Genomic DNA, 17,623 nt, shown 5'->3' with positions numbered 1-17,623 from the left:
TTGCTAATGTAGGGGGAAGGGTTATATTTTTCATAAAAACTATGTTTATTTGAATTTGAATTTGAATTGAAGTGTATATGTTAGTGTATCTGAATACGATGGTTTATTGTTTGTTTTGCCTTATAGGTAAATAATCAAACATGAATAAATACATAAATAAACATACAAATAAACATAAATAAAGTGTGTGATGTGTGCCACTTAAGCGCATGGGTCCATTTAAAATGTCAGGACTGTAGACAATAACACATAAGATGGCTTCAATGGGGGAGCAATAGTGTACGAAAAAAAGATTGATCAGTCTGTTATATTTATCTATGTCTAACCATTAAACTGCATCTGAGCAAACTCAGGCACAAGCTGCCTGTATTAGAGGCTTCTTTCACTGTAATACACCCTTCTGGCTGAGGGCAAGGAAAGCAAAACTGTGAGGAGAACGTTTGCAGCAATGCTGATAGATATGGCAAAGTATTGAAATCCTGAATCTTTTTCAACAACCTCTGCAGGTGTTCAAAGGTAGCGCTGAGATCCAGAACCTAAAGTTTATCTACACCTCAACACTATACTATTGTGAATATTACGTCAGTCAGAGCAATTACAATAAGAAATACTTGATCACAGGTAAGACCTTTCTAATAATATTAAATGAACATTTGGGATGAGGTACGTAGCTCCCAAAGTTAGTAATAGACGGATGCAGAACACATGGGACTGAATAGGAAAAACCAAAAACAGAAATACAATTCAGATTATAACAGAAGGCGAATGCAGGAAATGTAGTTATTCCAGTGCATGGTCTATTATGAGAGTCAGATTTGCGAAGTAGAAAACTCTTTCCCCACTGCTGTCTTTGGTATTTGTGTCATTAACATCTGTAAAAAAATGGATTTTAATGTAAAATATGTCACTGCCCACCCCAAGGAATAATCACAACTCTTGTCAAGGTGAACCCTCAAAGGCACGTATTAAACATTTGATCAGATCCATAATAGCTATGGCAAAGAGCAGACAGGCTTAACTTAAAGCTATGTGTATGGTATGTATGGAGTACCAAAACAGTAACAGTAATAAAGTCAAAACACCAAGCAATAAGTGGATTAGTAACCTGTAGTTTCATTTAAAACTAAAATAACTCCAAAACAATAATCCGGTAAATGGAGCTTGAGATGTGACTTTTTAGAGATTATGGGACAATGTTGCTAAAAGAGCTAACCACCAATGGTAGTCAATTGTCGTGGTAAAATGGGACCCAGGTGTGATTTCAAGATGACTTCGATGGAGCATGAATCAGATACACCCACTAGGTTTGATCCGGTGGAGGTTTTATCTTGGGATTTGGGGCCAGATGTACGAAGCATTTTTCAAGTCGCAAACGGCGAATCTGGTCATTTGCGACTTGAAAAATGCAATGTGGGATGTACAGACCCATTTTTGCTATTCAGTAATCTATTTATTGAATCGCAAAAAGAGTTTGCGAGTCGCAATTAAGAAGGGGTGTTCCCTTCCTAATTGCGAGTCTCAGTCCCATGTATGATTGTTTTGTGATCGTGAATGCGGTTGCAAAACAATCACAGTTAGCATCAGTTTCAAACTGGTGTTAACCCATTCGCAAACGGGAAGGGGTCCCCATGGGACCTCTTCCCCTTTGTGAATGGCAGCGAAAATATTTTTTCATTTTTTGTTTTTGAAATGCATATAGTTTTCCTTTAAGGAAAACAGGCTGCATTTCAAACATAAAAACTGCTTTATTTGAAAGCAGTCACAGACATGGAGGTCTGCTGTCTCCAGCAGGCCACCATCCCTGTGAGGGCGGCCTTTCCCAATGGGGTGGCAAATTGTGACCTACCTCATGAATGTTCATGAGGTAGGTCATTTGCGACCCCATTGGGAATTGCAAACAGTGTCATTGACACTGTTGTACATCAGGTTTTGCGACTCGCAATTTGCGAGTCGCAAAACCTGAATTTCAAACATGTGGCCTTTGGTCGCAAAAATGGAAGTCAAAATCCTTAGGTGGAGCAGAGCTGCAGACTATATCCACCTAAGTCCTCACGTATTTGGATAGGCATTGAACAAGGTCCTGCTGAAGCTTTTGGTTTTGGCAAAAAAAGTTCAGAAAGGGAAAAGTTCAAGATTTGCTCCGAAGCAAGTCCTCTTGCTGGCCGGATGCTTTTAAGCATTGTTCCCATTAAGATTTTTAACTTCTTAGGCCCGGATTTATGAAAAAGTAGCACATCAGCTCTGATGCCCCAAATTTTTAGTGCCCCCCTACTGGCACCTAACAACACCATGGTTGCACCAGATTTAACATATGCCACACCGGGCGGTAGATAGGACAATAGCGCCAACATTTTTGATGCTATTGTGGCAATTTGCTGCACTAGTGTAAAAAATGTTGACCCTAGTGTAGCAAAGTGCAAGGAGACCCATTGATTACAATGGGTGCGTCATGTTAACGCATGCCCTTGAGCAGGCGTTAAAAACAATGCCAAAAACGGAGCAAATAAATCTTGTAGATTTCATTGTGAAATATTTGCGGGCCTCCTAATCCTGAAATGCCCCCCCCCTTGTATACATGATGCCTGGCACAGGCATAATGTGGCGCATGGTGTTGCAAAGTGGTGCAATGCATGCATTGTGCCACTTTGTAAATATTGCGCAGAGATTTTTGCCTCGTTGAGCCACATTAGCATAAAAAAAGATGACGCTAATGTGGTGCAAAGAGATGCTAGGCCTTCTTAAATCTGCCCCTTAGTCTGCGGCTGTGTACATGAATAATAACCACACAGAATATATTAAAACAGCGCTTGTGCATGTTTCTAGCAGTGAGAAAAAAATGAACAGTTCTAACCTGTTTAGAATGTTTCTAGCGGCCCACCACACTAGCTCTTCTTCTATGAGCTACACTATAAGAGCATGGAATAGCTACCTTGCCTCTAAAGTTTATTGGGGCCCAGTGCACTGCATAGCTGTTCACAATGGATCAGCTGTGTTTATCAGACTTCACCCAGGAAGCAAGTGTGCCTTTGGAAGGAAAACACACTATCAGCTGGGCTCAGCTCCGCTCATGATGGGATCGACTCTTGGCACAAGAGTGAATGCTATGGCAGTCTAGCATGACCTCCTGTGATAACATGGCATGAAGGCCTCACCAACTCATTGGTTAATTCCAGGGATTCACATAGGATATTGACCACCGACATTTAGCCTGCACTACAAAATCAAGCGGGATTTTTTTGAATCTGAGATGCAACTGGTCTAAACCAGTGAGATGAAAATATATCAACTCAGTCTACATGTTACCTTTAATATCTACTGTTAAACCCTGAGACATAGATGCTGGATTGTTTGTTTCAGACTTGTGTTCCCTGATGATTTAACACATCAGTGTTTAGGTGCAGATGAACTTTAACACTCTCTCTGGAAGATAACAACATGCTGTTGTGGATAAAAGGCAGAAAAGGCTAGCTTAATCTTTTTAAATGGAATATGACTTGGGAGTTAATTAAAAAAGTCAGCAGGTCGAGTCCTCTTCTGTTCTTCAGTTGGTCCACAAAATTTTCTTAGGGTGCCCCTGGTGGCCACATTTAGGTCTGGCTTCAGGTAGTGGGAGGCCATGACTCCTGGGTCCACCCTAACAAATAGAAGTATGGCATCATCATGGAGGCTGCTGTCGATGACGGATGCAAGGTCCTGTGCGACCAGGATGCGTTATGCAGAGGCAGTTCTGATGAGACGATGGGATGAGATGGATCCAATCCACTCAAAGCAATGGCAATGTGTCACTTCTGCTCAGGGTTATGCCATGCAGCAGAGGAGATGTATCAGTTTCCCCTGATCCAAAGAGGCAGTCAGAGCCACTTCCAAGGGTCCAGAACTGGGATGGCACCAAGCTCACAGATGCCAGTGTCCAGATGATGGGTTCAAGGTTATTGGAGCCTTCTGTCTTAAAAGGTACATTCCAACCTTTAAATTAGAAGGTACTCTGCCCTCTGGACTACCTAGGGCCTACCTTAGGGGTGATGTATGTGTTATAAAAAGGGAGTTTAGGATTTGGCAAGGGGGTTTTAAATTATTTATGTCAATTGGGGATAAGCCAATTTGACCATGTTCTTAGGGGATTGAGCACAAGCACTTTAGCACTGGTTAGCAGTGATAAATTGCACAGAACCCTAAGGCCAATAAAAATAAAAATAATAAAGTGAGCAAAATGGAGGAGGAGAGGCCCAGCGGTGAGCTTTATTGGTGTGAGAGACGATCTATGCAAATGTCCAAGGCCCCATCCAACAAGGAAAAGATATGCACTCCAACATTGTTCACCAAAGGTTTATTGCTCCATAAACACCATGAGAAGTGCATGGGAAGTGCAGGCATACCATAACACCATGTAAAGTGCACAGGAAGTGCAGACAAACTCCCTGTACACTTTACATGTTTTTTTTTTAGCAATAAACCTTTGGTGAACAATTTTGGAGTGTATGTCTTTGCCATCTCCTGCTCACCACTGCCACTACCGGATCACCTCAGACGAACGGCCGTCCTGCCAGGGCCTTGTCTCCCTTCCAAAACCTTCCTGGGCCCGGGTAGGCATTTTTTCTAACACACTGCCCTATAACCTGCAGCTTCTATCCTGGTCACAAGTTATATGATGATCACTATGACGAGTGGTCGACTTGACATCTTCCAAAAGGTCTGAGGTTGAAGTAGCAGGAGTTGGTGAGAGATGGTGAGTCCCCAATGGGGAGGAGTGATATCTGTAAAAACAAATTTACTTTTGAGCTTTTGAACTTTATTAAAGGTGCAGCTAAAACCTTTCCTGCTGCCAGGCACTGAGCGCAGATAAATCCCTCTTAATGTTATCACTGGACTGTCGAATCTGTTTGTAATTGACATTTTCGCTAACCCGGCTCATGCTCTGATATCCTTATTCCTTACCCTTCTGCGAAGGATTATTCAACACAGCGTACTAAAAACTTGATGGACCACATTGTCACTGACTGTTGACTGTTAACAGCTGGATAACTTCCTAAATGAGACGGGAGCTCTGAGCCCTAGAGGTGTGCATTTCTAACCAAGGTACGGCAGAACTGTATTGGTCACTGGGAGTCCCTAAAACAATTTGGCTCCACACAGGAGTGGCACTGGCTAGCCAATATACAGAAACAGCAGCTGAGTATTGAGAACTGAGAACTGATATGGCCAGTGCTAAATCTCAGTCTGGAAACTCCAGAAACGCAGGTACCTTTAAAACAGACTCTTGCAACTGTGGCAAACTGAGTAAAGGCAGGGACAGAGGGAGGCATGAAAGGCAGAGAGCCAGCTCGGGTAGCCTCTCGCACGCCTCAGCATGGGAGCGGGAAGTGGTGGAGGTCTGTCCCATGAGCCCCAAAAACCTCCTTGATCTGGAGCATCATGACAGTAGCCAAACCAACCACATCAACCCTACATTTTCTTAGGTAGAACCTGTGTCAGCGGTCATAAGCCTTACTAGCAATCTATTAAGCACAGGGCGTGCATACCCGGGGTGATGCTCTCTGGGGCACTGAACTGCTGTATAGACGTCATGGGCTCAAGGGACAAGGCTGACTTAAGCGCTCCTGAGTTTTTTGAAACTCTAGTCTCTCCTGCATCTGGGCCACTGAGTCAAGGACCTGATGAGTCTGGTGGAGTTGGAACTGCTTCAGAAAGTCTAAACCTGCAGTCTACTCTCTTAAGGCCGCTAAACCAGCTAATCACTATTTTTAAAGATGGCGTGTCAACAGCAGAAGGAGCGGGTACACCAGTTAAAATGTCTGCTACAAACATTAATGACGCAGCATCTGCATCCCCTTTAAACTTCGGCAACAACCCCGATGAACGAGAAGTCTTTGCAGCTGCAGGCCCCATCATTAACCATCTTTGTGGAGGGAGAGAAGTCACTGCTACAGACTATTGCAGGTCATGCAGGGGCTCTAACCCCTTATGAGCTATTTGTAGAATCGGGTCGTTTGGGCACAGATAAAAGCACTTTGGTATGTATAAATACTATTTTAAGATTTGGTAATCTATTTACCGAATCGCAAAATAGGTTTGCAAGTCACAGTCAGGAAGGGCTGTGCCAAGGGCATCCTTTCTTAATTGCGAGTCGCAGTAAAATGTATGATTGTTTTGTGACGGTTGCAAAACAATTGCAGTTACCACCAACTTCAAGTTGGTGGTAACCCATTTGTATGATTGTTTTGTGACGGTTGCAAAACAATCGCAGTTACCACCAACTTCAAGTTGGTGGTAACCCATTTGTAAAGGGACCCCTTCCCCTTTTCAAATATGGGTGGAAACATTTTATAAGAACATGCAGTTTTCTTTTTGTAATGCATCCCGGTCTACATTACAAAAAAGATTGCTTTATTTAAAAGCAATCCCAGGCATGGTGGTCTGCTGTCCTCAGCAGGCCACCATCGATGTGACTGTAGCCATTCACAATGGGTCACAAAGTGCGACCTGCCTCATGAATATTAGGGCCATATGTACGAAAGCTTTTTCCCATAGACACAGAATGGGTTAATGAGGCAGGTCCCTTTGCGACCTACTGCGAATCGTTAACAGTGTTGAAGACACTGTTGTACATTTGGTATTGAGACTCGCAGTTTGCGAATGCGACCTGTGTAGCAGGATGGACTTAAAAAACGTCTTTGTGAACATATTTGGATGTATTTCAACAACATGATGATATTAAATCAGTCGAGTATTTCCTTAAATCAAGATGGGTTCGTTTTATCGACCATTCACAAATGTGAAAAAAGATGGAAGTTGTTCTCACCCATAACCATTTCACATGTTTACAAAGGTGAAGAACTGCGATGGGATGTACATTTACCCTGTCACACTTTAATATTGTGATGGGTTGGTGGAAATAAGAATTTGCAGAGAACACCATTAATAAAAATATTCTTAGCGTATTTATCTTTGGCGAAGATTAATCAACGCCATTTTTATAATTTGGAAAGGAGACTGTGAAACACTCCGAAAAACTATGATAATTTTTTTATAATCAAAACAGCATGAAGCTAACCATAAATGTCAGCCAGGAGGAAATAAATATTAGCTCTCAGATTTGCGGTGGAAGGTTTCAAGTAAGGATTTTTTTTAGAAGTTGCAGGTAAAAGCCCAAGAGTCATGATGAGACATGCCATATTGTTTGACATCTTATTGAAAAAAGAAAGACAATCTTCTAAACAAAACAGCCCGATATCGATCAGAGAATGTAATACTAACCATTGGCAGCTCTGGGAAATATTGGCGAAACACTGGCACCTCTTACGAAGATATTCAACTGCTCTGACTCCAAGGCCTTTCATCATCACAGGACAGGATGCCCCTACTTCCCCGGTGGCTCCTCCGACCACTTCCATTGTGCCAATGCTTGGCATGTATTCTGTGCTGGCTACTGGCTGAAAAGATTCATAGTCAGAGGAGCAGGAAGGAGATAAGTAGCAGTTTGGAAAAGTAAAAACTTTTATTTGCTGGAATTTAATAGAAGGCAAGTAAATTAATTAGCGCTTTTGGGGCTGAGGGCTCATCCTCATTCTGTGAGGACTGACCTGCAAGTCTTGAACTCGGATTAATGAAGATTACAGATAAGTAATTAGGCTACTTCAGAAGATTACTGCTAAATGAATAAACTATTTGTGAAGAAGGGATTATGATTACTTCAGAAATTAAGAAGAATGGTTTTAGAAATGACTGCACAGTGAGGTGGGGGGAAACAAGTCTTTATGACATTTTTGATAATTCACAGCTAAAATGTTTAGGTGCTCACAGGCATGCGATTGGGAGTGGAGGGATGTGTGTGCTTGGCCAGACTAAAGCTTCTGTGCACGAAAGACAACACCCCTTTTCGGGTTCTGTAAATAGAAACACAAATAAGAGTTGTTTTTATGGTAAACAAATGTGATTGTATTTTCGTTTATTATTTCTCTCTTGATCCTAGAAATTAACTTTGAGATGATAAGAAAGGAGGCAAAGGGCTGAAGCATAAATGATAGGATAGAACTCTAATGGGTATCTTGGAATGGTTATGCCACCAAGAACATTAAGAAGAATAGAGACATATTTCACACATCAAAGGTGTTGCCATTGTTCTCTATGAGAGTTGACGAAGAAGGAACAAGATCTAATTAAAACACTGCAGCTTTCTGATGTGTAGTCTCTCAAGGGTTCCTTCTACGTTATTCCATATTAAAGGATGCCTCCAATCTCAATTCCGTCAAGTAAACTCTCCACCACATCATAGAATGAATGCATTCACTCTGAATCTCTTCTGCAGCATCTTCAAATTCACGCTCCCACACCTAGATGGTACCCTACTCAGGAGGCTGGGTGACTTTCAGTGTGGAGGGTGGCATAGAAGCTGGCGTTCCCAGCAGTGATCAGGCCAACCGAGTGCCAACCAAGTGCTGAATGTGTAAAAAATGAAGTGCTAGGGCCCTGGTCAGGAGGTCACTGCAGCTTGCACCACCCATTGCCATTGCCAGCGCTGCCAAAGTCAGAAATGACACAACCACCGCCATCACACCCTACCAGTGTGACAATGTGGACTATTCCGGGTCCACAAAGCTAAAAGAATGTCACTGGCCATCACACCCTACCAGTGTGACAATGTGGACTATTCCGGGTCCACAAAGCTAAAAGAATGTCTTTAGAAGCAGGTATTAGTCATTTTATTGTATATTGAATTAATAAAAATCTGTTTTTGTGCCCCCGTGTGGCAGACTGTCCTAAGTGCCAGTGTTGACAATTAGGTGCCAGTGCAGAGCACCAGAAACCACTGACTCATGTTAAGCACTGGCCCTACCCTCTGGAAACATTCTGCTGTGGCTCCTTTGCCTCCCCTATGGAGAAGGGCTGGGTTGCACTCCAGTGGCGTTTGTCTGACATGCTGGGAGGGACAAATGAGTCTGGCAAGCTAGGTAAATTTAAGGTGGTTGGTGAATTCATATGTACTGAAATTGAATCAATCATTTCTGGAAGCCAGATTCAAACCACAAATTATGGAGCATGTGTTACGCCTTAGGATCAGGAAGTGTATTCAGAGTCAAGGATAAATAACATGGTGTGGCTACGGGGTATGTGGTTTGATCCCATAAAGCCAACATTGTTCCATGAGAACTGGAGCCATGATAAATATTCAGGAATACCGCAGGCTATATAAACAATTCACACCCTGAATCATTTTCTGTCACACTGAAGTTCTGGCATATTTTCAACTGAGGCAACCCCTGTGGAAAATGTAAGAAAAATGAAGCTTGCGGGCAAAAATAAAAAGGAGTCAGGCCAGTGGGAAGAGAAGCTGGAGGGAAAACCACAAATGCATAACTGATGCAGTTCAAGATTTGCCCAGCAATTACTTTTTCCAAAGTCATGAACATAATATATTGTGATGTAACAAGAGTTAATCAGTGCCTTTTCTTTATCACTTCACTGACAGGTAACATGATGAATGGCCGCCTGGAGGTGATCCACTGCAACTACATTGTGCTTTGGAGTCAGTTACCTGAGGCTCAGAAAAGTGGGTTCGAAGGTGCATACAACTGTGACTGCAAAGTGAGTAACCTTCGAGCCCTGATGCTTCAATGCTTGATGAATAAGGAGTTATCACTTACCAGCGGCACAGCAAAGAGCTAGGAGGGAATTGGAAAAAACATTATTTTTATCAACTTCTATGTCCTCCGGAAGTCTCATAGACCTGTACCAAAGTTTTACTAGGCGAGGGGCTTGTGAAAGAAGGATCTGTATGTACAACTTTATCAACTAGACTAGAAAACAAACAGATATATTGCAAGAACAATATCTCAATTCTATCAAACTTTAAAAAAACAAACGAGTTGCCAAACAGTTCGGGATGTCATTTAAGAGAAGAGGGCCTTGAGGGCCTGTAAGTCACTTGGAGGTACTGAATGGCACGTGGAGGTACTGCATGTCACATGGAGGTACTGAATGACACGTGGAGGTACTGCATGTCATACGGAGGTACTGAATGGCACGTGGAGGTACTGCATGTCATACGGAGGTACTGAATGGCACGTGGACGTACTGAATGTGACTTAGAGGTAGTTCAGAATAGCTGCCTTGTGTTACTACTACTTTACCATATAGATTTATATCAATTTGATTACAAAGTTATAAAAACTCCAGTTAGAAGTTAAACGTGTACAGTTAAAATAATGAGATATTAATTATAAATTATGGAAAGCCACTAAAATAACGAGAGAATTTATGAACTATACATGTATCAATTAGTAATTCTCGAACAATCATTGTTTTATTATAGGCAATTGGCTTAATTCTACACTGAAAAGTTTCATGAAAAACAACCAATATTATTAAAAGAGCCTTTAAAACAATGCAGGGTAGCCCGGTAATTGATCTAATGTTGAATGTTCTATCTAGAGGACTCTGATCTGTTTTACCAGAGAGCAGCATATATATACATAGACAGATCAGATATTCAGTTGTATCTTTTGCCAATTGCATAATCAATTTGTACTTAGTAGCCCTTTCCCCCTAGTGTATGTTAATTTCTGTTAGCATGGCTTTTAAGAAGAGTATAAAATCATCAGAGTAAAGGGGATTTGTCTTCTGTGGCCCTCGTGAACTCAAAGGGCTGAAGGCAGCAGTGTAGAAAAAAAGAAAAGGATATAGGCAATGTATATCATAAAAAGGCAACAGAGGGGAGTTTACGGACACATATTATTCCATTATACACTGTGTAGATCTAAACCATATAATGACATGGAGTATCTTTGGTCTTTACCACCCATCACATGTTCAGCTACCTTATTAGGAAAATGAATAATACCTCTAGCAAAATGCCTTTTTAATAAGCCTGCTTGAATTAATCTCAGCCACTGGTAATTACTTGGAGCAAACACCAATCCATCGTTATTTTGCACATTATGCAACCTCACTTGGGACCCAGCCATTTGTAAATCAGTCTTGCCCCTGCTCCAATAGGAACCGTCCAACTCAAACTGCTATGTCTTGTCATTCCCGAATCAGAACACAAGGAGCCTAGGACCGGTTTCGCCCTCATTGGGGCTCACCAGCGAGGTATCGCTTGTTCCAGTGACACAGTGTGCTCGGCACCCAAGTCTGGGCAGACCTTTACCACTTAGCATGACACACTGAATGTTGAGAAGTGAGTTATTAGTAGTGATAGGTAGGGACTTGTCATTAGTAATAAGTAATAAGGCCACAATCACATTGTAAGGTCCAGTCAAGGACTCTGTAAATGAATACCTTCCTCAAACCCTGGTAGCTGACAACGAGCAGACAGCCTTAACTTAGAAGACACCAATACATTAGATAAGCAAAACACAACACACAATACAAATCCAACACCACTTTATGAAAATAGGAAAGATTTTTATATTTAAAATGACATCAAAACAACTAAAATCCAATCTAAGGAACCGGAGATATGAATTTTTAAAGAATAAATACAAATATTTGCTTTCCTTGCTTTCCTATGCTTAAAAACCAATGGCACGACCAGGGACACCTGGTCGCACTTGACTGGGACCAAGTCGCAATTTGAGGCTGACTGCGATGGAGCCCTACTCGGATACACTGAATGGGAAGCCTCTATCAAACTTTTACCTTCAAACTTAGTTGTTTTTCTGGAGGCTTTTTCTCTCCTCGTCCGGCTAGGCTCCTCGTCAAGCCGGGATTCTATGCAATATCTTCGGTTTGGCTCAGCGTGGGTTCCCGGTCACCTCCTGGCAGTCTAGTGGATTGTGAAAAGCTCAGGCCAGGTCGCAGTTCATTGACGGGGGCTTGACTCTCGTCGATAGGCCGGTCACCTTCTGGAGTTCTCCAACCTTCTCCAAATTTTTGGATCTCCTTCCAGAAGTCCTCCTTTGGATTTCCAGTGGTCCACACCACCAATCCAAGAGTCTAGAAGCTCTGAGATAGCCCTTTGGAGGTTGGGACTATGTTTCTAAGATTGCACCTGGCGCATCCTCAAAAGTCCAGCTGAAGGTGAGCAGCTGGGTCCTCCTTGGTAGGGATGTTGTAGGTAAAGCTCTTTTAACCTGTTTGTTGGACTTTTTCAATTATGCAGGGTCATCCCCAATCTTTTTGCCTCCTGCCTCCTATTGTTTCTGACCTGTTGCTGTTGGCTTTTGAACTCTGAGCACTTTACCACTGCTAACCAGTGCTAAAGTGCATATTCTCCCTGTGTAAATTGTATATAATTGGTTTATCCATGATTGGCATATATGATTTACTGTTAAGTCCCTGGTAAAGTGCACTAGAGGTGCCAGGGCCTGTAACTCAAATGCTACTAGTGGGCCTGCAGCACTGGTTGTGCCACCCACATAAGTAGCTCTGTAATCATTTCTCAGACCTGCCTCTGCAGTGTCTGTGTGTGCAGTTCTAACTGTGAATTCGACTTGGCAAGTGTGCCCACTTGCCAGGCCTAAACCTTCCCTTTTCTTACATGTAAGACACCCCTAAACTAGGCCCTAGGTAGCCCCAAGGGCAGGGTGCAGTGTATGGTTAAGGTAGGATATATAGTAATGTGTTTTATATGGCCTGACAGTGAAATATTGCTAAATTCGTTTTTCACTGTTGCAAGGCCTGTCCCTATCATAGGTTAACATGGGGGCTACCTTTAAATCTGATTAAAGTGTAGATTCTCCTTGGGAGTGGATGGACATGTGGAGTTTGGGGTCTCTGAGCTCACAATTTAAAAATACATCTTTTAGTAAAGTTGATCTTAAGATTGTGTGTTTGAAAATGCCACTTTTAGAAAGTGAGCATTTTCTTGCTTATACCATTTCTGTGACTCTGCCTGTTTGTGGATTCCCTGTCTGGGTCAGTTTGACAGTTGGGCTGGTTGCACCTCACACTAGACATTGACACAAAGGGAGTTGGGGTGTAGTCTGCATATCCTGATGAGCCATCTGTGCTAGGAGGGAGGGGAAGAGTAGTCACTTACACCTGAAAGAGAAGTGCCTGTCCTCACACAATGCAGTCTCCAACCCCCCTGGTTAGTGTCTGGGGCCTGGCCTGGGCAAGGCAGGATTTCACATTCAAAAGAGACTTTACTTTGAAGTAGGCCTGCTTCAAAGGAGGAACTGGGTATAAGAAGGGCACCCAAAACCGCAGACTTTAGAAAACCCTTCTGGAAACAAGAGAAACCTCTGCCTGGAGAAGAGCTAAAGAGCTGAGGAAGAAGAGCTGCCCTACCTGTGACTGTGCTTTATGGAGCTATTCTGCAGTTGCTGCTTCTGCCAGAGTAAGAGGGCAAAGACTGGACTTTGTGTGCCTTCTATCTTGAGAAGAAATCTCCAAGGGCTTGATTTAGAGCTTGCCTCCTGTTGTTTGAAGTCTCAGGGACAGCAAAGACTTCTCTCTGCCAGCACCTGGAGTCTCTGGAGACCCTGAAGGGAGAAGCTGGCAGCCTAAAGAAAAGGAAATCCATGTACAGAGCGCTGTGTGGGGAAAAGATCAACGCGACTCCGATCAGCGGTTGAAGAAATGACTCGCTGCCGGCTCTGCAGCTGAAAATCTACGCTCGCTGGTAACGCAACTGAAGAATCGACACACGGAGCAGGAGAAACGATGCGCAGCATCGCTGACGGAGGCTGGGAGAGCACAACCCACGCTGCGTGGTTTTCGTATCATCGTGCGACTGGATTTCTGACTCAAGTACCGCTGGGCGTGTAAAAACAACGCAAGGTCTGCCCGGATTCGGTCTTGTTTTGTTCAGATAAATATTTCCTATTTTTTAAACCTGTGTTGTGTCATTTTGTAGTGTTTTCATTAAGTTACTGTGTGTGTGGGTACAAATACTTTACACCTAGCACTCTGAAGTTACCCTACTGCTCTGCCAAGCTACAAAGGGGGTAAGCAGGGGTTAGCTGAGGGTGATTCTCTTTTACCCTGACTAGAGCGAAGGTCCTTGCTTGAACAGGGGTAACCTGACTGTCTACCAAAGATCCCATTTCTAACACTGTTGTTGTCAGGGAGTCCACTCCTTCCCTGTCTTGAAGCCAGGCCGAGGCCTCAGAGCTGTACTTCCTCAGTGTGCAGCAGGTGCAGTCATGCACAGTGCATTCCTTTTTGGTGCAGACCAGGGTTCCAGTGAGCAGTCCTTCTTCTCCTTGTAGTTGAGACAGTGATCTGAGTTGCTGAGCAACTCGCACATATTTATCCAGTGCTCCTGGGCTGGCAAGGAAGGGGAGCACCTTGACAGAATGGGGTGCAGGGTGCCACCCTCTGGAGTAACCACTTTCTGTGAAGTGTGGCAAAAATCAATCCCAGTAAGCACTACTCTTCCAAAATTTAAAGTGTAGGAAATTCCTCCTTGGAGTTAATATATGGCTAAGCCATTCACTGGATTGGTGATTTCCCTAAACACTCCCTCACCAGGCCACTTGATAATCTCATTACTGGGGCTCTATCTGCCTGGGGAAAATGGAAGAGATAGATTTTGGCTTAACAAAAAATCTAACTGGCAGAATATTGGATTTTGAGTCCAAGAATGGAAATTGTAGCCTATTTCTATTAATAGTTCTACTTTAAAAATGTTTCCCAATGTTAGCCTATAGAACTACTGTACCTCAGTGAGGAAAATTAAATTGGCAGGTTTCCCTCGCCAGGGCATACAAAACATCTTTTACAATGTCCCCGCTTGTAGTTACTATGTACCCGACCACTGGGGCACTTAGGGGAGACCTTAAGCCTGACATATGTAAAAATAAGGTAGTTTGAGACTTTGGAAGTACTTTTATTTCCATATTTGAATGTTCATATTATTTACTTTTAGAAGCAGCCTGCAAAGCAGCACTACCTTTTAAATGACAGCAGGCACTACAGCAATGCTGCAATGCACACTAGAGTGCATTACATATACTGGGCATCTTATCCTCTCTGCCCTATTAGATACTAGGGACTTATATGTAGGCTGTCAAAACCAATTATAATTATGCATAATTTGCATATCTCTTTTAATAGAGCACTGGCCCTGGGTCTGGTTACCAGAGCTCAGAGCACAGTCAGCGTAGGAACTACCAGTATCAGTCAAAAAGTGGGGGTGATCAGGGCAAAAGTATGACTTTCTTACACTGTAGTATCCAACAATGTATAGGTGAAATGCTTGAATTAATTTCAGTCACTGGTAATTGCTCAAACCCACACCCCAAACCATTGTTATTTTTCACACCATGTCACCTCAGTGTGGGCCCAGCCATACGTAAATCAGTCTTGGCCCTGCTCCAAAAAGGAACATTCCAACCAGGCCATGTCCTCCCTGAACCAGAACACAAGCAACCTAAGACTGGTTTCACCCTTAATAGGGCCCATCAGCCAGGTGTACCTTGATTCTAGTGACACAGTGTGCACAGGACCCACATCTGGGAATACCTGTCCCACTTTGGACGACACACTTAAGTATACTAAGAGTGATGGGTGGAATGCTTGAATTAATCTCAGCTACTCGTAATTACTCAGGCTGCATCCCAAACCATTGTTATTTTGCACACCATGCCACTTCAGTTTGGACCCAACCATATCCAAATCAGTCTTGACCCTGCTCCAACGAGAACCGTCCAATATACTGGGGTGAATCCTTGAGTAATTACCAGTGACTGAGATTAATTCCAATATTCCAAGAATCACTTTTTTGAATACTTTAGTTGTGCTTTGGTAGGCATTTTTAGCCTAGTATTAATTTGTGTGTATGCGTGCAAGAGTATGGGTTTCTCCTGTGATTGTTCTTCATTACGTACAGGGTTGGAATGGGATAGAAAATAGGACCGGGCACCAAATAAAAGCCTCTACCATTAGTGACAGGGATAGCTAAAAGTGACCTAAGTTTGCAAATTGAGGCTGTTTTGAACTTGCTGTATAAGTGTTTTGCAAGGTATGGAAAGCTGAATGGAGTTGAGCTTGCTGCAGGCAATGTTTGTTTCAATATCAGAGAAACAATAGTAAAAACCAGCCCAGCAGACTATAAAAATGCCCACAAATAGCCAAAAAACGGGTTCACACAGTGACCTGTCAGACCAGCCCATAAGGCACTGCCTGGTTGCCCCATATGCCAGTTTGACCCTAATTGCTTATGAGGTGTTCTGATTTCTTGAGCATTACACTAAGCATTGAATGTGCTCTGGCGGTTTCATTCAAATACTGGTATGTGGGCCCCCTCTGATGATAGAATTGAAGTCTCTGCATGGAGGGACTCGATAAACAATAAGAGGAATATCACTCATTACTAAGTCACTCATAGGGCAAAATAGAGTAAAGGAAGCAAAAGAGAGATGGTTACGTCTGATGTCAGGACCTCCAGTAGCGAACAGACTGAGGAAGCACTGCTAGTACTCCTAAAGAGCAGTAAAGGCAAATCCAATCACCTATAAAGTCATAGGGCAGTATTTAGCAATACAATATCGATCTGTTATTACCTTACTAGATGTTCTGTACAAAAAGGTTACCATCATGCTTTTGGGATGTGGGAGATCACTGCTTGTTTCTAGGCCTGTAGAACTAGAGGGCAGGAGATATTGCACAAAATCATGTTCATCTAACAAACCTCAGAGTAGCATTTGCTCTGTGTAAATTTCACAAAACAAAACTCAAGTTCTTTGGGAACATATTTTCTGATGGAGGGATGACTCATGATCCTGATAAAGTACGAGCACTAAAAGCCACCAGTCCTCCTCAAGATGTAACCATGGTATGGTCATTCTCGGGCATGGCCAGCAATTGTTCATAGTACATTAATGACTTTGTCATAGTGAGTGTCTCATTGCAAGACCTGTCTAAACAAAATGTCCAATTCTGATGGTCAACTGAATGTGACTACAACTTCAAAAGTATAAAACATGCAATTGAAAATGCTACTGAGATGGCTTGCATTGATCCTAAACTGCACATTTCGATCACTGTTGATGCAAGCCTGGTGGGGGTGAGAGCAATCCTGCTCAGCATAATGGGCATCCAAATGCTTGAAGACACATCGTAACGTATGCCGCTCATAGCTTGACTAACCCAGAAGGTACCTATTCCGAGCCGGCAAAAAATATTTTAGTTGTAGTGTCGGCCTGCAAACATTTTCATGTGCTTTTTGTATGGAAAGCATTTCATGATCGTCACAGTCCACCAGGCACTGTAATCATTTTCAGGAATCCAAAGACAAAGATGCCCTCTTCCACTGAAAGGTGGGGATTACGTCTACAAGAGTATGACTATACGATTGTGCACAAACCCGGAAAGAATCAAAACCCTGCTGATTATTTCTCACAAATACCTCTACAACGTCACAGCTCATTGTTGTAAACTGCTGAAGAATTCATCAAATTCAAGTAGATCACGTCTGTGGCTCTGTCCAGTGAACCAATTATCACTGCTACAAATGTCGACAAGGACTTGCATGTCCTTAAAAACACCATTTCAGCACAGTCATGAAAAGAGAGTTGAATTTCAAAAGTACCGAAATGTCCAAGATGAATTGTCTGTCATTAAAGAAGGCATTGTGGGGGTCATTCCGACCCTGGCGGTCATGGACCGCCAGGGCCGGGGTTGGAGGATGCACCGCCAACAGGCTGGCGGTGCATCAAGGGCAATTCTGACCGCGGCG

The 17,623-nt window shown here is 42.9% G+C and overlaps 1 protein-coding gene across 1 annotated transcript in view; it reads left to right on the top strand.

Moving 5' to 3' along the window:
- The window catches only part of LOC138261029 (metalloproteinase inhibitor 1-like), an 87,368-nt gene that overhangs the window by 31,391 nt on the left and 38,354 nt on the right, over window positions 1–17,623 (top strand). Inside the window, exons 4-5 of the mRNA XM_069209644.1 lie at window positions 507–621; window positions 9,467–9,582. Coding sequence (XP_069065745.1) covers window positions 507–621; window positions 9,467–9,582 — 231 coding nt within the window. The remainder of the gene's footprint in view (window positions 1–506; window positions 622–9,466; window positions 9,583–17,623) is intronic.

The sequence above is a fragment of the Pleurodeles waltl genome, chromosome 10, assembly GCF_031143425.1.
Source record: "Pleurodeles waltl isolate 20211129_DDA chromosome 10, aPleWal1.hap1.20221129, whole genome shotgun sequence".
NCBI lineage: Eukaryota > Metazoa > Chordata > Amphibia > Caudata > Salamandridae > Pleurodeles > Pleurodeles waltl.
This window is presented reverse-complemented; position numbering and strand designations above follow the sequence as displayed.